The 24,472-nt window shown below is 48.0% G+C and overlaps 1 protein-coding gene across 1 annotated transcript in view; it reads right to left on the reverse strand.

Moving 5' to 3' along the window:
- The window catches only part of XPO7 (exportin 7), a gene marked incomplete at its 5' end in the record, with an annotated part of 28,385 nt that extends 4,876 nt beyond the window's left edge, over positions 1 to 23,509 (reverse strand). The window contains 21 exons of the mRNA XM_009873733.1: positions 1 to 25; positions 1,125 to 1,232; positions 1,974 to 2,062; positions 2,532 to 2,638; positions 3,080 to 3,188; positions 4,323 to 4,386; positions 4,907 to 4,987; positions 6,061 to 6,134; positions 7,039 to 7,174; positions 8,320 to 8,425; positions 9,513 to 9,706; positions 11,023 to 11,195; positions 12,012 to 12,158; positions 12,385 to 12,504; positions 13,761 to 13,834; positions 14,385 to 14,550; positions 15,961 to 16,065; positions 18,747 to 18,812; positions 20,817 to 20,983; positions 21,819 to 21,912; positions 23,351 to 23,509. The exon at positions 1 to 25 is cut by the window's left edge and continues 85 nt beyond it. Of these exons, the coding sequence (XP_009872035.1) occupies positions 1 to 25; positions 1,125 to 1,232; positions 1,974 to 2,062; positions 2,532 to 2,638; positions 3,080 to 3,188; positions 4,323 to 4,386; positions 4,907 to 4,987; positions 6,061 to 6,134; positions 7,039 to 7,174; positions 8,320 to 8,425; positions 9,513 to 9,706; positions 11,023 to 11,195; positions 12,012 to 12,158; positions 12,385 to 12,504; positions 13,761 to 13,834; positions 14,385 to 14,550; positions 15,961 to 16,065; positions 18,747 to 18,812; positions 20,817 to 20,983; positions 21,819 to 21,912; positions 23,351 to 23,509 (2,364 nt within the window). The remainder of the gene's footprint in view (positions 26 to 1,124; positions 1,233 to 1,973; positions 2,063 to 2,531; positions 2,639 to 3,079; positions 3,189 to 4,322; positions 4,387 to 4,906; positions 4,988 to 6,060; positions 6,135 to 7,038; positions 7,175 to 8,319; positions 8,426 to 9,512; positions 9,707 to 11,022; positions 11,196 to 12,011; positions 12,159 to 12,384; positions 12,505 to 13,760; positions 13,835 to 14,384; positions 14,551 to 15,960; positions 16,066 to 18,746; positions 18,813 to 20,816; positions 20,984 to 21,818; positions 21,913 to 23,350) is intronic.
- Between the last annotated feature and the right edge of the window lie 963 nt (positions 23,510 to 24,472).

Genomic DNA, 24,472 nt, shown 5'->3' on the forward strand with positions numbered 1-24,472 from the left:
CACATCAAACTGCAGCCGTTGGGATCTAAGGGAAAAGCAGGGAATAAATCGGAACTCAGACATAGCTGGGAGTGAAAAGGAAGCTAACGCTGCCGCACCTCACACATCGCTTTCTGCTGGGGCACCCTCCTGCCACGGCTGCTCCCCAGCGTTCAGCAAAACACCCCAGTCTGGGAGAAAATGCTGCTGTTCATTACCAGAGCCAGACAGGACGCAGCCACTTAGGGACAGATGAGCTCTGCTGTGGCAGAAGAAAGGGCCTGTATTTCACAGCTGTTGGGAACACTACAAGATCGAGGCTGGAAATCCTGCCTTGGCAATCGTCACTAGGCTGCTGCACACAAACACAGCAAACATCTTGGAAGCAGCCCCGGAGGGCAGGCTGACTAGCTCCTATTCATAACACGACCAAGAACTCAGAGTTTGGCCTTTTCTCCTCCCCCTTTACAGTGAATAGACCTTGCAACCGAAGCGCAACACAAATTGTCCGGTTCACCTCCGAAATCAATGCGTGGATGTATTCCAGGGAGGCTTGTCCTGCTGCAAAGATGCTGCTGGGACGCAGCAAACAGCCTGACGGCAGAGTCAACTCACAGATGCCTCTGCCTGAAACCTTGTGTCCCTTCCACTTGGCTGTAAGAACAGTCCCTTCCTATAGGGTTGCGTTCTGCTGGCCCTAAGCCAGAGCCATGTCTTGGCAGCCTTCCACTGCCAGATTAGACAGCTTCTGAATTATCCCAGCAGCAGCAGAGGTACCTCTCCGCTGGAAAAAAAGAGCTGATGCTCTAAAGCAAAAAAATGGTCATCCAGCCGCCAGACAGAACGACGCTCATTTGAAAACCCAGCTTTTAAAAAATTAACGTGAGTCGCCTGCCTCCATCTTGTAGAGCTGCCCTTGGAAGCAGACGCGGAACAAACTCAGCGTTTATCGATCGCGTCTCGCGGTCTGAGTCATGATATCTGAACTGGGAGATTTTCTTCCCTGCTGAAACAAGGCCAGTTTCTCCCCTGTCCCCTTGGCAGCTTTTAGAGCACAGACTAAACGCGACTGGGTACCAAGAGCCCCACAAAACGGCTGAAGCGGCGGAGAAGCCCCAAATGCCTCCGATGGTGACGGCTCGTACCTGTTATGGACCAGCTCAGCCATCAGTTTGAGGACCGGCGTAGTGCAGGCTGGGTCATGGTACCACAGTTCAATCGCCCGCTGTAGGATTGGCATGTAGGATGGGTAGCTGTGAGGGCAAAGCTAAGGAATTTTGTTCCTTTGCACAAAGAAAACAAGATGGGGAAAAAGAGAAAAAAGTCACAGCTTCTACTAAAAGGTGTATTTTGTGTCGTGCGCCCAAGCCTCACAGAGCAGCCTATTTAACAAGGTTAAACTTGCTGCGGTCTGCTTTATCACAGAAAAATTACTAATAATCTAAAGAAAAGAATAACCTTAAGTCTGTTGGAGCTGCATACACACCTCTTATACCAGGACAAATCAGAGCTAAAGAAGTTTCGAATGAAAGGGAAGACACAAAGATCTGTCACTGCAACAGACAGCTGACCTTCACCAGCCAGAGAGAAGTCTGGAGGCCAGACACCACGCTCTTTGAGCAGCTACGCTCCGACCGAGAGGACAAAGGCACCAACTGCTGCTGGCTTTGGTGAGCAAGAGGAAAAGCTTTTGTTGCTGCTGAGACACAAGCATCCCGTTAAAGGCCTTTGTGCTTTACAGGTCAAATCTCTTTAGGTCCACTTGGAAAACCCCCAACAGTTCGGCTTCGAGCAGATTTCTAGGTTGACTTGGTTGCAGACAGACCAAGTCCAATCTATTTTAGGTCTTAGAGACAGGACAGTGAGTACTATGAGAGTGAAGAGAAAGCCCTGTCAGGATTGAGCAGGGAAAACAGGGCATTTGGATGCAGCCAGCCAGAGTCCTCCCCTCTGACAGACAGGCTGGCTCGAGTTTCAGGGCGACGGAAGGATACATCCACTCAAACAGCATCATGAAGCTGGTCTTGGCATTGAAGGCAAAGGCTATTCCCCTCAAGTCTCTCACCAGACCAACCAAAGTTCTCTGTATCGCAAAAGAAGGGAGATGTTAAAACATAATGCACCTAGGGATCCGTCTTCCTGAGCTCCCCCAGCCCAGCCCCGCGTCCCAACAGCACCGGAGCCTTCCCGTGCCGGATGCCGATCTCAGGTTAGACAGTCCTGCTTCTTCAGGGCCAGGGGCTCGCTTTAATTTGACTGGTGACAGCACCAGGGTGTTTCAAACCCAGCAGAAGGAAAGCTGGCAGATGAGGCTCCCTGCTTCAGTGACCACCTACATCTAGACCCCAAGGGGCACAGGGCAAGCCACCATGTCCCCACGGCTGGAAAGCATCCATCCCTCCAGCATCTACTTGTCGCACTCAGAGGGCAAAACAGCTCTTGGCCTGCAAGAGTTACTGGTTCTCTCCTGTTTGTCTGAACCAAAATGTCACAGCCCCGAAGGGAATGAGTAGGGAGAGCACAGACAACAGGGCAAGTCTTGCCCAACTTACTTTCGCCTCTTGTTCATTGAAAGTATTTGTGCTGAACATCTGCGCCACGGTCTCGAAGGCGGCTGTGAGGGGAAGCATGAACTGCTCATACTGATCCTCATCTTCCCCTGAAAGATTAAAAAGAAAAACAATAAGAAGAGAAATCAAGAGGAAACAGACTGCACATCCCTGCGCTCTGCAGTTCTGCCCGGGATAGACACTCAGGTGTTGCTCCCCCACGGAGCTACAGGCAGAGAGACCACAGGTTTCCAGACAGGTGATCTGTCACTGCCAATATCTAACTTACATAAGACTTATATCTTGTCACTCCAGGAAAACATTTAAAATATTACAAAGGAAAAATCTAGCCCCAGCTGGGATTACCCGCACCCCGCAGCACGGCACTAAACTCACTCTTGAGCTTCCTTCCCCTCCTTTTTCTTATCCCATTTGGTTTCTCCCACTCCAGCATCCTTTCTTGCAGGAGCTTACAGTCCGCTCAAGAGCAGGGCCCAGCATCCAAACCAGAGAGTCACCATTCTGCCCTGGTTCCCAGAGGACCCAAGTACCTAAATCCACCATGAGCAGACGCCCAAGCGCGGTGTAGAACGTGGTCCGACACCTCATGTCAGTCAGGTTGGACTGATTGTTAATGCCCAGGAAGGAAAAGTGCTCACTCTGCAAAGGGAAAAGAAGGGATGGGTTAAAGGAGAACCGCCACCTCGAACGAGCTCTTGTACCACGGGCTGAGGATCCCTCTTTTCCCTGTGCGATTCTCAGCCTGTGCAAGGCCGAGAAGCAGCGAGCCCAGAAGCAGCGAGCCGCAGAGTTGTCTTGTGAACCGCTTCCCATCTGCCGTCTCGGAGAACAAGCCACCAGAGGGCAACCGGCACCGCGTCTGCACACCCTGAGCCGCGTCCGATCTGCTGGCAAAGGCACCATTGCCTTCTTTCAGCTTGGAATTCCCCAGGACCAGAGGAGCAAGGAGCAGAGAAGCGATCTGCCTCACTCCCTCACGGGGACCCTTCAGGGATGAAGATGGCAGAGGGCTGGTTTAAAAAAGCCTATATTCCTCATGGAAACTGCAGCCCCAGGCAATGCAGGTTCTGGGCCAAACGCAGGACCCGGGACCGCCGGCAAAACATGCCCCAGCTCGAGGAACACGGCGCCTGTTGGGCCAGTCAACAGAGATCTTCGAGGTGCGGTGCTGGGAGTCCTATCGCGACGGCATCGGAGCGGCAAATGCCCACACGCTCCCTCCGAGACAGGTCAGAAACTTGACACTTTGCTGCCAGCTTCTGTAGTTGCTCATTACAATATATTTTTTTTTGATTTCAAGGCAGCATCCCAGAGCCGTGCAGGGAGTGGTGTCCGAGGAGCAAGGCTCCTCTCCTGACCGCTGCAAGCGATGGTGCTTCTTCCAGATCAGCACTTTTAGAATGAAAGCTGGGGCACTTCAAATTGCTTTAAATTGCACAAGCAGTGCTCATCGCTGTCTGCCCGCACGTGCGGCGGCATCAGCCGTATCCCTCATTTTGCTCTGGAGATCAGGGCCTTTCAGTGAAGAGACCCCCACATGAACCCCTCGGGGATGAAAGGGGACACATAATTACACAGCCCCTCAGAATCGAAGGGCAGGCTTTGAACTGAGAGGGAACACAGGTCACGTTTCCTAGAGGCTCATCTGGTATGACGGAAGCATCCAGAACACGGGTAAACTTCAAAGTGTGTCCACGTGTTAAAATTAGGGGATTATCTTGGCTGCACGAAGGCAGACGGAGTGAGACAAGAAGCAGAAGGTGGAAGACTTACCGTGTGATTGTTCAGCATGAACTGCACGGCGCTCAGCTTCACCAGCTTTCTAACGCTGCTGTATGTAAAGGGGGTGTTAAGGAAGCAGCAGAGTCAGCAGAAAACTTCTTGCAATGCTTGCAAAGCGCTTTCCAGGCTAGAACTGGAAGGGGACTTACATTTATACGACTCAGTATGTTCTACCCTCTCTTCACTTTGTTTCAAGAGCAACCAAGTTGCGTACATCTCTGCTGTAGGGACCTGCAGCAACTGTTTTTATTTACTCTGTCAGGAAGAATGAGCAGAAGACCATGACAGACTGTGGCTGTCAACAAATTCACCGAGGACAGTGAGCTACAGAGCAATTACGATGCAAAATAACAACCGCCCCTCAACATCACAGCCATCTACCGCAATTCAACAGCCAGATAAGGCGTTGACCAAGCACTCGCGCTCTGCTCTTCTCACTATCCCAAAGGCGAAGAGGTTCAGGAGTCTGGTAGATGCAGAGTGCCCTCCTGTTGCAGCAGAGCATCTGGGTTGCTTTTCCCTCATCCCGAGGCTTAAGCGTTCTGTGCACCCAACAGCTCTTCGGCAAAGGATATCCGATGGAGAGGTCGTTGAGCAGCTGCAGCGTCTTGGAGGTGATGGGCTCGCACCGACCCCAGTACTTCAGGTTGGTGATGCTAGGGAAGAGGACAAGAAGGACGGATCAGAGGCGTTTGCTCGGCTTCCCCTTTTGCTGTGAGGCAGATTCTTCCAGTTCAAAAGTCACCCAACCATCATCAGCTCCACCCTCCACCAAAACCACAGACATCACAAGCCACAAAATATTGGTATAAAATTACTGTACTTACATTTGGTTGACTAGAAAATTATCCTTCAGATAATCTTCACTACTTGGGTCCCAAGCTACACTGGCCCATACCCAGGCCCTTGGAATTCTGTGGCACTCCAGGGCTGGTTTCTGCAGCAAGGGTAAGAGAATTCTGCGGCAGTGACTACATGCAGACGTATGCAATTCTGCACCTGCACCATCCACTGTCAGCTGCAGAATTCTAGTAGCCCTTGCTTCTTCCAGGAGAGCCATTTCACCCCTTGGGGGTGATGCGCAAGGGGGGTATAGGCAAGGCCCCGGGCACGTAAAGACGGGGGCGATGCTAAAGAAGTCGAGGGGGAGCTAGAGGCTGCACGTCGCCAGGCGCACGGCACTGGGCGTCGGCGCCGGAGCTACCGAATTGGTGGAAAAAGCTGCCAAAGACATGACAAAAAGCCAGTCGACAGGCTCGGTCCAGAGGAGAGCTGCCAATAACAGGCCGAATTGGGTGCCTACCGGAGCGGAGGAGTTTTAAGAAAAGGCCTTGCGCTGCTCTGGTACTGAACGGCACAATTTGAGAGAAAAACCTTCGAAGGGGCAGTCCCCTCCCCTTAAGAGCTTTCGTGGCTGGTGATTGCCAATAGTCAAGTGATAGGGCACGAGTGCTTGAGGCTGTCCCCTCTCTGACTTTGGTTTTACTAAGCAGGCACTGGAACGAGAATCCATTATCCTGGCGCACGGCTTAGTTTTGTGTCTCCACGGTGGATAAATCAATCCTGGATACTGTGCGTGACTTAAGCCCTGATAAAAGCCTGTAATTCTCTTGAGTAACCAGATGTTACTAGTTTTAGACTGAACCACACTCCCTTACATTCCAGTTTTCCTGGTTATACCTTCAAATAAACCCTGGAACCTCTGATGCCTGCGAGCAGGAACACTTACATTTTTCCTATGAAGACGCTCAGGACCATGGTCTCGTCGTTCAAGCCCAGGACCTCTGAGAGACGGCGGTACAGCTGGAAGGGGTAAAAAAAAAAAAACACCACCAATTTAGAAGCCGTCAAGAAAACAAGTAATGATCCAAGATTATTTGTTTTTCCCTCTGTGACACGCACGCCTAGGAGGGTGCAGGCTCTGGGCTTTCCCAGGTCACAAACGCCAATGAGTGTTGTTTGTGGGCTCTGATCTAGATCGATATGTGCTCTAATCACCACCACCTCTTTTCCCATGGTAGTCACAGCGCGTTCAAATGCTCTACACAGAAGCTGGAGCACTTGTTTTTCCCCAGGAAAGGGGACATAACAACTGTGCTCCTCCATCTGCAGCTACACGCAGTGTCTAAGTGCATTTGTCTGGAATTCTAAGCTCCTGGTCACATCACTGCTTCAAAGCCTGGGGTTGGGAAGTAAGGTCAAAGCTTTACTAGAGAGGGAAAAAACCTCATTCTGGAGAAATGATGTTCTCATTTTTAATTCACTATTTTGCATCCTTAAGAGGCACCAAGGCATTCAAAGTCCAGCACATTTATAATTGCCTTGCAACGAAGGGAATGGATATTTATCTTCACTTTAGAGCCGAGGAAGCAAAGCAGATGCTGAGCCCAGGCTTCCCTGAGGTCGTGCAACTCGCACACTTTCACAGGAGCAGAGGCTAAAGGGATTCACTCGATGTCACAGAAGAAACCTGGCAGGTAACAAAACCAAACCCTGGTCTCAAGTTTTAGGCTACTGTCATAATCACTGGCTCATTCCTGCCCCATACAGAAGATGGTATTTCAAAGACAGCTCAGGGTTTGCAATGTTGACACTCGGGAAACACGGCAGGCAGGTCTCAAGTATTTTCAGAGGACACGAGTAACACCACTGGCTTTCACATAGAAAGGGAAGCTACCGAAGAGACATAGCCAAGGGGACTGATTACCTTGGAAGACTTCTGCACCTGATCTCCAATATAGATCTTCCGGAACTGCTCGAAGAAGCTCAGCATGGCAAGCTCCAGCTTCTCGTTGCCAGCCTGTGCCAGACGAGAGTCCGTCAGGTTCATCAGCTGCAGCACTCTGCAGAGAGGGGGGAAAACACGCCTTGCTGACGGAAATTGGGAGAAAGGAGGGATTTCTGGCACACGGCAGTGTTTCCAGGCTGTGTGCAACATTTTACTTTCCACAGCCATTTTCGTTTTGGGTCAAGAACTGACAAAACTGATAAAAAACCCCAAACCACTGACTAGGGTACATTCCTCATCTGTGCAAGGCCACTGTAAGGCACCTATTTCCCTTCTAACAGGGATGCAAGGCCTTGGGTTTAATTTGCAGCAGAAGTGAGTTTCGGGTGCTTTAGCACAATTACCCAGCGACTGGTCCATCGTGTTCTCAAACTCACCCAAGAAATCACTACCTGCGCCCCTCCCGAGAGCCAGACTCTCCCATTTTAGCCTGGTTTTTGTAGGGAGCCCTGCAGAAACAACGCTGTGACCTGTGCAGGGGCTCAAGATAAAACATAAATTGACTTCTACAACCATCTACTGTACATGCTGGCACTAAAGGCAGCTGAAATGTATTACGGGGGTCTCACCAGCACGCGGTTGGCTCACCAAGAGCCCAGCTGAGCTCCTTTGCTACCCACTAGCTGCCCACACAGAGCCATGGGGGCTCTGGACCAGTTTTCAGTGTGACTCAAGGTTGTTTGTGACTTGTAAGCTCCACGTTCTCACATCTATCAAGTGAAGCTTGAGCTGGAGAGGATTTACAAACCCGAGAATCCAGCACGTGTTAGCCGACGCTATGAAGTTTTAAGAGCTACAGAAGAACAAAGATATTGACGGAAGAACTAAGATATTGATATTGTACTTATGGACAAAACCCACCTGAGATTATTAACTAGAAAAAGACTTTTCCCCCCTCCCCAGCACAAAAACATGATGCATTTAGCTCTACTCCAATGCATGCATTTAAATCCAGTGCAATTCCCCTCTTACATGCTCTTCCCCTCTCGTTCTCTTTCGCATAACCCAGATTGCCCAATTTAGCCAAGCCACAGCACAAGTTTTGCTGACGGGCTCTAGCCAGCACTGCCAGTCTCTTCTTTCAGGACGGCCAATTCTGGTCTTTTTTCAGCGAAAAGAGGGGAAGAACATGGTGGCAGCTTCACGACAGCAATTCTTTCGTTAAAATTCGACAGCGGCGCAACTTGAAAACATCCCTACCGACAAACCAACTCGCCATCCATGGCATCCTGCTCATCCGTGCTGGCGAACGAGACCCTACCACCAATCACCGCCCCGATTATATAGACGAGCCACGTCAGGCGCCCTGAAACCAACAGAGGACGTCAGAACCGAGCACATCGCACGTCACGCGGAGGAAGCTGAGCAGATGCACATTTTATTTTGGCAAAGGCAGGATTCACAAGTAGCATCTTGCTGCGTTAGTGCCCGTATCTACCAAAATTCCTGAGTTTTCCACTTGGCACGAGAAAAGAAACAACAAAGATGGGTCTGCCTAGAAGATTTTTTCATTATTTCAAGCTGTTTCACTGCAGAGAGCCATTTTCTTGTAAACCTGTGTTCTACACGTTCAAAAATACGCAGATGCCAGTAGGCAGCGTTTATTCTTACAAAGCACCTGTGGCTGGCAGAGAAGTCAACATCCTCTGGAGTTTGACCCACCCAAAAAAAGATTCGATCAGACAATACCGTTTCAGAAGAAAGAGTTCCCATGGCTGTGCTGGTGCGCTCAACTCCTCCATGAAAAGGGGAAAACCAGCTCCATTATTAGAGAAGGGACATAACCCAGCTAGAGCTGAACCTCCGAGGCACAGCTGCTTTATGGTCAGTGTGAAGCAATTCCTAACCCAACCAGCTCTGCGAGTACAAAACCTCCAGGGTGAACCCACCCGAGGCTGCGTGCGGGCAGACAGGCTCCTTCAGACGGTAGCACCAGCTGAAAACCCCACTCCCAGTTACTCATTACCAACAACCAGCTGGAGGTTTCTGCCACAGAGCCAGTGAGGAGGTGCAAATGAGCACGCCATGCCCTGCCTCGGACAAAAGAGAGGTGGGGCAGGCAGCGACGGCCACACGTGGATGGGGGAACAACCTCAGAACTCGTCTCTGAAAGACTGGGCAAGGAGATACATTAAATTTCCCCCCAATAAAGGAATGCAATCAGTTGTAGGACAAGCAGTATCTTCATGCAGCAATGCTGCGTGCGTTGGGAGTGTCTGTCCCCAGCCAAAAAAATATTACACGCCACACGGGCGCCTCCCAAGGGAATGTTTGCGAGCTCTGCCTCCCTGCTGTACGGATTTTAGGGGGAATGCAAGCTTCTGCCTCGGTATTTTTGAAAAGGGGCAATCTACTGCGAAGCTCACAGGCCAACGTCCTCGAAACGCGCTCACCTTCTTGCACAGCAACATCCATGGGGCTGGCGGTGGCGCTCTGCAGCAGCTCCTGGTAGGACTGGGCTGACTGGTCGAAGAGCTGCACGAGCAGAGCACAGGTCTTCTCGTACTCGCACCGGCCGATGGTGGAGAGCTGATCCAGCTGCTGCTGCACCAGGCCGGTGTCATCCAGTGGATCCTCCAAACCATCCCTTAAGCAGCAGGAAAGTAGATTAGAAAAGAACTTAAAATGCAGAGATGAGCTTATGTTCTGGTTGAAGCTATTTCTGTCAGAAAGAGGGGGCTTTCCCCAGTCGTACAGCAATTCTGGTGCAGCAGGGGAGGGTCACACTGGACATCAGGAAACATTTTTTCACAGCAAGAGTGGTCAGAGCTCGGCACAGGCTGCCCAGGGAGGGGTTTGAGTCCCCATCCCTGGAGGTGTTTAAAAGGTCATTTAGATGTGGTGTTGCGGGAGATGGTTTAGGGGTGAGCTTTTAGGGTGGAGCAGGGTTAATGGTTGGACTCGATCCCGATGGTCTTTCCCAACCTGAACAATTCTATGACTCTGTGATTAAAGTCTCTGCCACTACTATTTGTCACGACGGAGAGCTCCCCAGCCTGACGTGATCATCTGAGCCTTCCTGCAGCCATAAATCAGAAGAACAGCAGTGGTTCAGACAAAAAGGCCACGAGGACGCAGGATGAGTGAGCTCTGCTCACATCTAACATTTATCCAGGTCTTTGAACAGAACGTACAGCACCAGAATAAGGTCTCTGGTTGACTTTGCACAAGGCCTTCCAGCTTTCCCAGTGTTTTAGCTGCCTTTTCTCTAAACACACAAACCTCAGCAGTAAGTTTACTGCAAACGTGAGAACGAGCTAAACGCGCTGTTCCTCCCTTGCATTGCTAGATACTCAAAACGGGCGAAGCCAATCAGTGTTCCCTGAGAGGCATTATTCTTCTATACTTGACCACTTGTTTTCATCAAATACAAACATGCACAAAGCAGAATCCATCCCCCACAAATTCAGGCACCGCAACAGAGTCCTGTAGGCTGCCTCTACGCTCAGAGGAAGAAGAAAAATAATAATAAAATACTTTAAGGTATAATTTGTGCCATCCTACAGCAGGGATGTAAAAATTAAGTGAATCAGACTTTGCACACGTGTTCTTTTCTGCTAGGATGGCAAATCAGATATGCTGCAGGTGTGTGATGCTACACAAGATTAATTCTACCCGTAACGCGTTGCCGACCGCTCCGATCAGTCTCAGCCATTTGCGTTGAGCATAGTCTAAAAAAAACCCAGTTTAAAGGACGAAACACCAAAGCAACTCTTTTTTACTAAAAGGTAAAACATGTGATTTAGGTGAGCCTGCCTCAGAAACCCGCCGGTGACTCACAGGACTCCCCACAGTCAGGCCTGTCTTTCAAAAAAACCCCAGAAGAGACACAAGGCAGAGCCTCCTGCGATAAGACTCCGGTGCCGAGGAGCCGAAGCGCTGCCACCTCCCTGCCCTCCTTACCTCAGTATGATGTGCACAGACTCCAGCCTGGATGTGATGTAAGCTTTTGTGACTTCTGGCGTGTACGTTTCGAGCATGTGAGGCTCCGTGGCTTTAACATAGGGCACGGAGGCGGCCAGGCGCTGCCACAAGCTCAGGAGATAGTGAACGCTGTTTGGCGCGAACTCCCAGTGCTGCCGGCAGCCAAGCAAAAGAAAAAAAAAAACAAAGGGAGCTACAGCCTCGATTATTTTACCCAAATTATCTGGACTTCTGGAGCACCAGGTGTAGCAACATCCAAAAGCCTTCATGACCCGGCTGCAGGTTTTAACAATGAATTCCAGCTCACACCTGAATTCACTGGGCTTTAGCAACCTGCAGTAAAGGCTGGAAGACAATCCCGAGTTGCTAAACTGTGCAGCTGAGCCAAAGCCCTTAGTCCCAAACTACTGCTGAGTTCACGCTGTAGCGCGCTGCAGACAGCTCCCCCAACAGAATGTACAGTTTAAGGCTGTTTTTCAGATAAGTATTAAAAATGCAACAAACAAAAGTCATCATGCAAGGTATAAAAATTGTTTTAACCTTATTCTGTGCAGGGCTCTAGTTACAAGCTGTGCATCAGTGGGAACACGTCATAATATTCTTATTACTAGCAATCCCTGCAACTGCATTTTAATAGCGAAGTGATAGGGAATTTTAAAAATAAGCTTCATTTACCAAGTTGGGTTTGGGTTTTTTCCCCCCCCACACCTGCTAGGACACGGAAAGACTCTGGAGGCACAGCAACCCAGCCTTCCCCCGCACCCTGCTCCCGTTCCACTGAGCAGGAATTCACAGAATAATCAATGTTGCACCACAGGCTTCCGCCACAGAGCCCGCAGGTTTTTTGGGTGAAAACAGCGTACAGCAAATTAAGGGGCAAAGAACAGACAGGGAGGGTTATAATTGCGTTTCGAGGGAAGACAAGGGGCCTAAAACACCCATCGAGGGCAAGTAAAACCTTTTTGTACCTGCAGGCTGGTCACGGTGAAGTTGGCGATGAGTCGGATGACCTCAGGGTAGTTCTCCACCTTCACCAGCTCTCCCAGCTGGTAATTGCTTTTCAATCGGGCCAGCAATCGGCAGAACTCATGGTAGTTATTGGGGTCTGACAGACTCTGAGAGGAGAAAAAGAAGTGAGGAACAGCAATTCCTTTGGCGGTCAGCGACAAGAAGCACGGATTTCCGGTGGAACAGGAGAAGAAGGAAAAGACCAGTGAGATGTTGCACCGTTCTCACCAGCGCCATAAGCGGGACACGGACATTAGAAACTATTTTTGGTGAAGCAACCCGACACGGAGAAAGCAGAGAAACAATTCCAGCAGTCGCACCCGAAATACTCACCTGTGGGTTTTCCAGTATTCGTTTCACTCCATCAACGAGATGAGATAAAAACTTCGCCCTCTCCGCATTGTTGAAGAGGGATCTGCGGACAGAGGCTATCTGCACTAAGCAGGATAAAACCTAAAAGGGGCAAAGAGAATAAATAGAAAGGGAGGGATTAGAACAATAAAACGAACAGCGCGTTTCCTTTGACATGACACAACACATCGTTTAAGCCTGATGCTCCTTTGTACGCTACACAACAGCTCCTCCACTTCAAAAAGAGGATCTGAAGCTACAGTCATCCTCTTCGCAATTCTCTGTAGTCTCTAAAAGCGTAGAAACAAATTGCGGCAGCAACAAAACACGTGTTACCCAAAGGAACACCTCTGCCCTGTTCCAAACCCTGCTCCCCAAAACGAGGGGATTTCTTCAGACGGAGAACACGGATCACATCAGCCTGACCGGTGAGGAAAGTTGGTAAATTTAACGTCAACTTGGAAAAGTATCACAGAAGATAGAAGGCTGACAAGAAAAAAAAACAACTCTTGTCAACCCAAACCCCTGAAACTTTAATTGAGAGTAAATTCCCTCCGACCAGCACAAGGACTACCCACTCAGCGGCTAAGCCTCTCATTCTTGCTGGCTCTTACATGTACTGATCAAAGAGGCAGGACAATTAAAGGCATAATTGCTTCAGAATTCTATTCAGTAACAAAGGAAAAAAATTAAAAAGGCTCACGCTGTTAAAGCCTCTCATGAATATCTGAGGCTCTAAATTCAGAATTAGCAAGTAACCCTTCATCATAATGAACAGCACTGAGAGTTTCAGCAGAAAAAAAAACAGCTCTGAAGGACCTAGCCAAAGGGCACGTTTTCATTGTAGCATTAATTATGAAAAATATTTATCCGATAGATAAATGCCTGGCAGGCAATTTTTTTCTTTTTTGGCTTCCAGAAGAAATAATCCAACTTCTAGTTCAGTCCTGCTATTGGCCATCTCATCCAACTGGGACGTGGCCTAGTTCTGAAGTGTGGAAGGAGAAATTACACTCCTCGGTTGCGCTCCCAGACTTGCAGCCTCCTCACAGTACAGTTTTAGGATCGACTTCGCAGCACGGTGGAAATAACAAAAGCTGCATCCCCCAGAAAGGGCTCGCTGGCAGCCTCTGGGCTACACAGGAACAAAGTAGGTTGGATTTTCAGCACGAGCTGCTCTTTGGGCAAATCCAAACCCTGCAGATGCATCAAAACCAGCAGCAGCAGCAGCCTCCTCTTTGTCCAGAGGAAAGTCTGATCAGCCTGAGGCTTTTGAACCGATAAGATTTCTCGCAGCTGAATCCTACAAACCCCCTCCTGGGAGTAGAGTCTGGAAGGCAAATAAACACCAAACTTACCAGAGGAGAAAATGAAGGAGGGATGGAATGATAAAGATCAAAAAACAACTGAAGGGTCGAAGAATCCAAGAATGCTGAAAGAGAACGGAGTGTTTTACTGAGAGCACCTCCACGTACTGCTGCCCACAGGTCTAATGCTCATCGTATCAACAACAGCGCTTGTCACGGGCAGCACCACACTGCAATAAAACCTCCAAAGGATTCTACATCTTTACACGCTCATTGCCTTTCCTAGAAAAAAAGCAAGCTCCCTGGTACTGAGCACTCAGACAGAATTACGTGGAAATATTTTAAGAACACAATCTGTGAAAGCTCCTGCAGAACGACCGGTGAGAGCAAAGATGGTCAGAACAGGTGCCCAGTTATTTGTTATTTATGTTTTTTTAAGAAACCCCACAATTTACTGTTTCTTGAATTGGCAGGTAGGGTAGAGGAGTCTCTTTCCAGCTCAAGATAGCCAACCCAAAGTGAATTGCATTTGTAATCCCACTAAGGAAAGGCCAGATTTTACATCTGCCACGGTACGCAAACGTTTATTTGTTAAGTACAGAGAGGGCTTTAGCAAGTCCCCCCTGCTTTCAGCTGGTTTGCTATAGATTAGCCCTCTTCCTCCAGCGAGATTACCTGATCTCCAACTGGTTGGGATCTGCACAGTGCAAAGATCATCTGAGGACTCGTCTGTTGACGTGCCAATGAAATCGAAGTTCAGGCAATTATGCGTGAGCTTAAGGAGCTGCATGAGCAGACCATGCTGGCTTTCATCGTTTAGATTCAGGTTCTTCCCAGAAGCCTGTAAAACGCATCGGATTAAAAGTAAAAAAAAAATTAAAAAATAAATAAAGTATCAAGGAGACAGCTGAGTTTGAGGCAGTAATTCAACTTTAAACAGGATGTGGCATTCGTAAGGATCATATGCCACAAGCACCAAGGCCAGCTATCGCATCCGTTCACAGCCCAGCATGTGTATTTACACGCCCAGGCTTCACACGAGATGGATAAACAGACAGCGCTTTCTTTTTCGCTCGGCTTGTTCTGCCCAGGAGAAAAGCAGCCAGCCTGGCCAGCTAGCAATTACGCTGGGAGATAAGGAAGTTCTTATTAAGGTTAAAAACAAGAATGCCTTTTCTGCCTGACAAGCACTTAGCAGCAGGGAATCCTGTTGCTCCACCTAACCCTCGAGTTCCCTTTTGGTGCAGGGATGAGCTGTCCAAGCTCTGCTCTGGTTACGTCGCTCTGCTTTGGGCTGGGAAAACACTCTCAGTGAACACAAAGAACTCGATGGACACGAACTGCCGGGTCATTTCTCCGCAGTCTGTACTCTGGGGTCAGGCCAGTCCGTCAAGCCTTCGTATTATCGCTCTGTACTTAAATCAAAACTAACTTCTCGTAGCCTAAGTCTATTGTAAATAACACGTTGCACTGTGTCACCCCTGCCAAAACCACTGCCAGGGGTCACTCTCTCCTGATCACGTCAAAGACTCACTCTTCTGGGGCTGCCTTTTATTTCAGAGCCCTCTAACTGACCATCAAAATGCACCTGAAATAACTCAGTGAATTCCAAAGTTCCCAGAGCTGTCACGGTTCAGGAGGAGCTGTGCACGGGGAAAGGACGACTAGCACAGCTGTACAAGCCTTACTTCCTTTAGAAACCAGGAGGAGAAAAAAAAGATCACGTCACACCCACATACCCATCTTTAGCATGCACAGAACCAGAGCTGTTCATTTTGAAATATCTTTAAAATAAAATTCCCTTTTCATTCTTTGTGCTATTTGTCAACTTTTGAAACTTCCCTCAGCTGGGAGGATAAAAAGTTGAACTCGTCAAATCTGGGCTACTGCTGCTCAGTCTATTGGGGCAGACTTTCCCAGGCAGGACTACTCTTGAAGGCATCATCAGAACTCCAGAATAGCTTTTTAGAAAAGAAACCTGATGCAGAATCAAGAACTTCCCTCAGATCATCCACCTGCTTACAAAATACGCGTTTGCTACTTTAGCTGAAAGAAAAACAATCAAAACTGTCGATGAGAGTCATACTTCTTTGTGACAGGTCACTTTTTTCCTTAATACAAACCTAAGCCAAAGCTTTCCTGAAAAACAAGTCCAGAACACAGCTTTTAGAATAAGAGTGCTCATTCCAGGGGGAACTTCAGCCCCAACACACAGCCCCCCAAGAGAGATGACGAACGACGGTTTCCTTACCTGTTTCAGTAAATTGCATGACAGTGTGAAAATATCAAATAAGGATGAATCCCGGAAGGAAGAGGCTATTTTCCTGTGCTTGGTCAGTGGATGAGTAGTATCCGCCTGGGCAGAGAGAAAACCAGCACTTAGAACTTCCAGGCAGAGGTGGAACAAGACCAGCAGAACCAGTAGGAAGCCTGGTGACACTGGGACAGCACGGCTTCCCTGCGCAGAGGGTGGCTGCCTAAACTGGGAGGGGGTTACTCTCAAGTTCATTTAGAGAATCACAGAATGGTTGAGGCTGGAAAAGACCTCTGAGGGATTGACAGCAGGATTTTCAACAGTCATTTTTTAGGAACTCAGATGCTGCTTTCTAAAGTGCTCTCAAGAGTTAAATCCTACCTAAGGGTGCTGGGCAGACACATGATCAACCACCAGCAATCTAACTCCCCTCCTGCACCTGCACACATGGGAAGAAAACTAGAAGGAGCGCTGGCTGTGACAGGCAGCTTGGATTTTGCTGTATCTATCACAAACTACAGCTCAGGACCCCTCCCTGTAGCAGAATAAAAAGCTGATCCAAGAGGCAAAGGCAAACGTCGCTTTATATGGGACAGCAAAGTCTCCAGTTGATTCAAGCACTCCAGCCCAGGCAAAGAGCAGCACAACTTATGTCCCTTCACGGACCATTTTTTAGGAAGAGGAGAAAAGCAAAGAGATACTTTGCGTCTTTACCATTTATCTGAGCCCAGGCTGGCAAAATGCGGCTTGCCCAGGGCGAGTTCTCTGCTGGGCAGCATGTGAGGTGGAGATTTCTTGCAGCTCAGTGCAGAGGCCCACAGAGTAAATTTGCATTTTCTTTATGCTTTTGTTACTACACCTGCTAACCTTAACTACGCACACAGGTCCTCCAATACTGCAGGAACCAGTAAGGCTCTAACCACTGCAGAGCTTTACAACCACCCAGGGAGGATGCAACACTCCCATTACAGGTGAGAAAGTCTCTTAATGCTACAGGTGAAAAAGAAGAGCCCTGCATCACCCTGCTAGGGGCAGCTCAGACCTGAATCTCAATTTTTCAGGCGCTCTGACTGAATTAGGATTCCTCAGCTCACGCCACTAGGTTGCAGAAAATAAGCATTATTCACTCTTTGCACGGTTATTCCAAATCTCACACATTTCTGGGCTTGTGCCAAACAAGCCTTTCGTTTTTCTTCACCACGAGGTCACACGGCTTAAATCGGTGAACTTCTATTACGAGTGGACACTCAGCACCTCTGGGCGAGTCTGTGCAGTCCTTACGGGATGAAAATCGATACTTCAAACCAGTTACTAGCACTCGGCTTTATCCGTACAGTGAGCTTCAGTGAACAGAGCTCTAGAAAAATTCATCTCTCATGCAATGTTCTGAAGAGAAGTCCCAGAAGGGTTTTTTTGGGTAGGTTTTTGGGGTTTTTTTTGCTATGTACAAATACACGGCCCCGCTCTGACAAGTGGGCATGTTGGCAGATTTATTATTTTCCAGGTAATGGTAGTTTTAGCCTTTCCCAGATGAGCCGCCTAACCCAGGTCTGTGCAACAGCTGGCACAAAGCACACTTAGGAGTGAGTAGTAAACCGTGGCAGATTTAATTTCTGAGGTATCGAGAAGAGATTTTTGATCAAAGCCTTGCACTTCATTGCTTATTTTAGCATCAACGTGTATAGACTCTGGAAGTGGGGGAGGTGACAGCTTCTGCACTGACCATTCTCCTGCCAGGAGAAGTTTTAGCCCCGTACGAAGATGCTGACAGACCCAAACTCATTTGTGGAGGTGAAGAGATTTGTTTTCATCCCGGGGGGTCTGAAAGGGATGCAGAAAGGGATTACAGCACAGGGCTCAGGAAGTTCACAGGTGCTGAACTTCAAGGCCAGCAGCAGAAGAAACTGATGCTTCACCCTGACCAGGACAAAATCTTCTCCATTTCCAGTTCTGAAAATAATTTGTCATCATCCCCCAAACCCCACTCAAGGATCTCGTCATTCCAATGCTTGGATTAGTCAATGCACCAGCAAAAATGAGATGTTACTTTCTCTAGTAAGATAGTAAAAATCACAATACTTGGTTACACCTGGCAAAACCAGAGATGTTCACACATGTGGCAACCCTCAGAGTCTGCCTGACTGATGAGGAAAACGATGTAAACTTAGATAGCGCCAAGTAAAGCCACTCATTTTCTCTTTCACCACAGATAGTGAGGGGCAGCACGGTGGCAGAGGGCTCTGCAAACACCAGACTAACCTGGAAAGAGCACACCAGAGCACAGCAGGCTCAGCGTGCTTGTCTTTCTTCTGCCAGTCACCCAGGGCTTGACAAGGGACTCAGCCCCAAAAGTGCAGCAGAATTTGAGGAGCTACCTGCTAGGAATGCTATGAAATCTAGCCCTGACTGAAAAGGCTTAAAAAAGCCGCACAATTTGACAAAACCTCTTTTGTTTCATCTGCCGGTGTCCTCACGCTCCGCTACTTGCTTAGCATCGCTCTTTTTCATCTCAGAAGATCACATCAAAATATGAGAGAGGATGGAAGATGCCAGTGAAACAAAACAATTCCTCAGGACGGGAGGTTTCAGCATCTTACCACGACAGCAAGTGACTGTGTAAAACTAACAACAAAAAACCAAAAACACACACTCCCCACACGAAAAAAAAAGAAAACCAAACCCGAACAAACCCCTCCAAATAATGCACAGACACACAGCAGGACACAACAATATGAATGAGAAAATTGGACACTTACTTCACTGAGGAAGGCTGTAGCACTTACTTGATTAATTTCATTCGTTAGTTGGGACAGGATTGTCACTCCTATGATGCAGTGCTCTACACTATCCTGGGAAGGAAAGGGGGACAGGGAAAGGCATTAGCAGAGCCAGGGTGATTTAAGCTTCGCCATCGCTCAAGGACCTTTCTGCTTGGAAGATTTCTAGACACGTTTGCCTAGAAATGCTTTCTGTCTGTAGTGGAAAAGAGCACCATCAAGGAGAGAATTCAAAATGTGCTTTTAAAATATTTGATGTCGTAACAGTGCAAAAGGATTCTAAAGAGTCTGGTAACACAAGCAAATGAAAACAGGCATCTTTTATTTAATAGCTTCATCAACATTTCCACGTTAGGGCATAACTCAAATAATCTAAAGAAAGCTTTTCTATCTTTTTTTTTTTAAATCAGTTCGTTCAATTTTAACAGAGGCTGTGGCAAAACGTGCAGAAACTCCTGCGCCATTAGGATGAGCGTTCAAGTTGCCAGATGAAAACTCCGGGAAATAAACTTGATTTTTTATTTTCCTTCCCCCTTTTCAAACTCCAGACCTCAACCACCGTGAGCAGCAGCAGCTGCCCAAGTCTCTCCACACGCCCGCCTTGTCTCCCAGAGAAGGGAGCCCTTTCTCCGCAGCCTGCCCGAGGCTGCCAACGAGGGGCCAGCTGGAAAAGGAGGCTGTTCCAGACACCTCCTCGCGAGGAAGGGTAAAGCCATTTATCAAGTGGTTTAAGAGGAACGAGCCGCAGCGCTCCTCTCGCCCCAGTTTCTGTTCCGCCACTACGAAATAACGTTCCTGTCCCTACTCTGCTTCTGCGCGATTTGCCCTCATCTCTGCCTTCAACAGACTGAATTCACCTGCAGTAGAGAAATTCAAGGATATTTAAGGCTTGGGACCTCGGCCACTTCTTTACTGGAGCCATCTCTTGACCACAGTCTTAGCACACACGTGGTAACAGAAGCCACCGGAAAACCTTGCTGAACGGTGTTGTTTAAAACAAAAAAAAAGCGCAGCCTCCCGTAACAGGTGACTTGAGCAAACGGGAACAGATCGTCTCAGCCCGAACACAGCGAGCAGATCTTCACACCATTTAATTAGGTTCCTGATTAAAAAGCACAAGTTCCTTATGTCATGAGCTGGGAGCTCTGGTAACTAAGAACACCTGTGAGCTACGTGGGCCAGAGTTCCCAGCCCAGAAAGGAACATGGTCTTTAAATTACTCAACACCTCCTAGATCCTACCTCACAGCAGGCATCTAACCACCTAAAATAATAGTTAACTTATTTTTCTGAATCCCCACGCTCCAGAATTAACACTTCGTACACATTACGTCTCCTTTTCCATAGCAGGAAGAGTTTCTGGTCATTTCGATCTCTTCTACTGTCTTCCTTCCACCTCTGAATTTGGGGAAAAGATGTCAGAGTAAATAAATCAGTACTCACAGCGTTACAGGATTTACCGTTCCCTCTGGGAGGAAGTTTCAGCTGATAAAAACACAACCTTCTACCTATCCAGATTTCTGGGTTGGGAATGAAATCCCGTACTGGGGTGACAGCACATACATTTATGAACTAAGAGTCATGATTTCTAGAGAAAACCATTACTGATAACATTTGTGTAACGTGCTGCTCTGAAGCTACATTTTGTTACGATAACTCGGCTGAATATCCAACACAACCTCCACGGATATCTCACCCCTGCAGTGAAGTAAAGCAAGTCAAGCACAGCACACACAGTTCCCTGGGAGAGGATAAACTCCCGTTTCCCGTTTTGCACTCATGTGCACGGGGTATTTAACACTGAAAAACCGCGCAACCGGAACTCTAAAAGACGCGTCTTACCCCTCAATATTAATGGTGGCAGTTCCCAGGAAGAAATCCCTGCCCCACCCAACCTGAAATGATAAAAACTGGCCTGTCCCTCCAGCTGGCAGCTGCTCGCCCTTAGGAGTCGCTATTCAATCAACAAACGCGCAGCTGAAAGACTGGGCAGAGGATACTAGAGCGCAAAATAACTGAAAATACATGGATTTTCAAATCCCCCCAAGGCGTGTACTCGTCTTACAAACAAGCTGACCTGTAAAAACCTCGTGACGTCCGTGATGACGTTCCTGAAGACGTACTCGTCCTTCTGACAGTCAAACCAGCCCAACTTTGTGATCCTGGCATACAGCTGGATTAGTGCTTGCGTGACAAACGTTGCCAACTTCGGTCTAGTGGCAAGGTAGTTGAGCACATAGTTCCCTGAAACACAGAGGAGAGGAGTATCTGTAGACAAAAAACTCAGCAGATGGAACTGAGATGGCAACACCAACAGGAAAAAGCAACTTTAAAAGCTATTTAAAAAAAAAATAAATAAAAAAATTCAGCAGCGTGTAGACACAAACATTGACCTTTTACTTGTGCCTTCGACATACCACAGCTGTGCAAGGGACTGGAAAGTGGTTAGAGACAGGTTAGAATTCCTCCCCACAAGCTTAACTTGTTTTGTGTTACCAGATTAAGTCCAATCCCCTGTAAGCAGTAAATAACAAAAAAAGCTGAAAGTATTTTAAAATCTTTCCTCAGGGATGATCACCTACCACATCATTTGTGACAAAAAAAATAAATAAAAATAAAGCGGACCAAAAGGCATTCAGGCTCCTTCCTCGGAGGAAAGGAAGTCTCAGCCATTCTCCAGGAAAGAGCGCTGTGACAGACTGACTGCTCCCTCAGGAAAGGCTCTAAACGGTAATTTCAGAGAGCCATAAAAGATTCTGAGTTTTGAAAGCGTGTCCTCAGAAGCAGCAAGCGCCATGCATATTTTATACTCCAGAAGAAAATGAGCAAATGCAACTGCTTCATTCGCAAGGCCAGAGAGCTGCCATTCCCTTCCATCTGGAAAAATTCTGTCCATGTAGCTCTGAACGCCGTTTGCTCCTGAGGCAGGTGAAGGTGCCACTTAACAGAAAGGTTTCTTCGCCTTTTGCCCCCGCTGTGAAACACAACGGCTCGCAGGAAACCTCCCGCCCGCGGATGAAAAGCCCACACGACAAATGCCGACATTAACTTGGTTCGAAAAATTAAGCCCCGTACTTACGAATATCTATTCGCTGCTCCAGCGGTAAAGGGTTGTTTGTGCGTGACACGAGTTTCGTAAGGCATGTAGCTGCCAGTAACTGCGAGTAGGACGACTGGAAAGAAAGAAAAAACACAGCAAAACACAACCAGAAGTTTACTGCGCGCTTCGGAAGATCGAGCAGCAACGCTGGATTTTAAGCTAAGCGCTCTCTGGAAAGCTGAGTTTAAAGCATTAAGGGCAGTCTGACCACACAGCATTTAGTCTGTGCTTTTACAGACATTTGGAGAAAACGTTTAAGGAAGAAAGGAGAAGCTTTTCAAGAGCAAAAGGCAACAGAAGCGCCACTGAAGGCAGGAGTAACACTGCAGGAAGTTACTTTAAACACCAAAACGCCTGCAAACAACAAATTAGCCCTCCGAGCTGTAGGATGAGTTACTACACATTAAGAAGCACTTACAGCTCCCACCTGATTACGAGATACAGGCAAAGATTTCTTTCTTAGAGAACAGCACACAGACCACTGAACTGCCCCCTAATCCAGGGACACAAACGACAGCATTCAACCACCCAGAACCCCCGGCTGCACCCGAAGCCATAAATTCCAGCCAGCAACACGAGGAGCGTTTTGCTAAATTCTACACTGCATCGTGCTGTGGAAAGCTTCGTATCCAAGATGCAGGAAACCTATTTATTCCGACATCAGAAGAGTTTCAGATCAGTTTGTTGTGAATTCTCTGGACTTCAAATTTAACAAAATGTTAAATGATTTGCTCTGTGTAAGCTTGTTGAGTCTGTACAGTGTCACTCTCCTCTTCACCACCTCCTCCTCCCGAAGCACTTACTCCTTACTACAGGCTCTTCAATGCTCCCTATTTTTGTGAACAAAGCTCCAACCCAACAGATAGGGAAGCCGGATGCACATTCTGCCAAAAGTCAAATCTTGTGAGATCGCGTGGCAAAGCCATTTTAAACTTTATTTGTGCTGGTACAAAGTAAAAAAAACCAAACATCCGCTTAAAAAAGAAGAAATCTAAAAGTCAGCGGGATTTACTGCCGGCATATTTCACATCCTTTCTGCAACACTAATTCAAAAGCACATGATCTAATTTTTCCCCTGTTTTAAGCTGCTGGATTATTAAGACAACACTATAGCAGGGGCAATTTTCCAAGGAAACATTCCAGAAGAAAAACCTGCTGGTTTTATCCCCGCTGTGCATGCACCAGGCAGGGGTACCCTCAAATACCACTGCCATAATCATATTTTCAACTTCAAACTTGACACGGCCGGGTGGCAGCCCGTGAAGAAACGCAGCAAGGCCCACGAGACATCAGAAACGACGACCGCCCGTAGGAACCACTGCAGCAGCACAATTAGCCACGAGAGCCAACGCGCTTTTTTAGGCACAGGCTGCCCACAAATCGCGATCCGTGAGAGCACGCTGGGTATGGAGCGCAAATCCTGCCTACCAGGGCGCGGGGCTGTTCCCCTGATCACTGCCCCAAACACCAGATACATTCTGGACAATTCCACGTTCGGGTTTTTTACATACACTCCCTCTCTCTAGGAGAAGCTGGCACTTGCTCAGGCAGTCGGGACTGTTGGTGAACTCAACCAAGGCTTTCTCTGCCTGCAGCCGTGTCGCGGTGTCGGTGGTCTCATACAGCTGCTTGCACAGGTTCTCTAGCTGGGCTAGGCTCTGCAACACAGGAAAACAAATCGGTTAGAAAGGAGGTTTCACAGGTTGGTTACGCAGCAGGTTAACCCAGGTTATCTATACACATTCACATACACACAGAGATAACTTCACTGTTTGTGCAAAGGCAGGCAAACGTGTGACTCAGCTTGTTCTTCTGTCAGCTGAATGTATTTAACTACTAAATTACCCGTCCAGAAATTTCACAGCTACCTCTTGCTCCTGACAAAGCACCTCAGCGCTTCCCTGCCGCCACCTTTGGTTTTTTTTAACCCAAACTTGAGCGCCCGCTCCCAGGTTCAGGCTCACTCAGCCTGAACCCACCGTACGGCTGACGAGGTGTGGAAAAATTCTTAAATCTCGTGCTGCAATAATCCTAACCTGCCCATTTTAAATAGAAAAAAAAGAAACAACATAAAAAAAAAAAAATCTCACACCCTCACATCTAGCTTTTCACGTCACACAGTATCAAACCTCTCTCAAACTTGGTTTATATTGCCTTTGCAGGGCACCATGACAGACTTCAGCATCCCGGGAGGCTGGAAGGATCCCCAATTAAATCTGCACTGCACACGCCAAAAAAAAATACCTAAAGCAGACCAGAGCAAATGACGACCGGGATGGACGGCTCCGAGCGGCATTTCTGCAACCGCATTTGAAGGGAAATAAAACTACCAGGCAGATTCTGCGCGCTCAAACAACTGGAAAAATATTTGCCATAAACTGTGATCCAGGCAGATGGTTTCTCCCTCAGCGAAATCTTCGGTGTCCGAGTTAAAAGTGGCTTCACAGATGGCTTATAAATATTCCCGTCGGTTCTTCCCGCTAGATTAATAAGCAGGTATTCTCCACTGCTTTAGGGCTCCATCCTGCGTTTCCAGGGGTAAATCATTACAAGCACACCATAACTTTTGTGCGCCTGAGAGCATCGGTCGCCTCATTTATTTCTGGAGGATTGTTATGCCAAAAGCCAAGTTA

Source organism: Apaloderma vittatum, unplaced genomic scaffold, assembly GCF_000703405.1.
Source record: "Apaloderma vittatum isolate BGI_N311 unplaced genomic scaffold, ASM70340v1 scaffold3297, whole genome shotgun sequence".
Taxonomy (NCBI): domain Eukaryota; kingdom Metazoa; phylum Chordata; class Aves; order Trogoniformes; family Trogonidae; genus Apaloderma; species Apaloderma vittatum.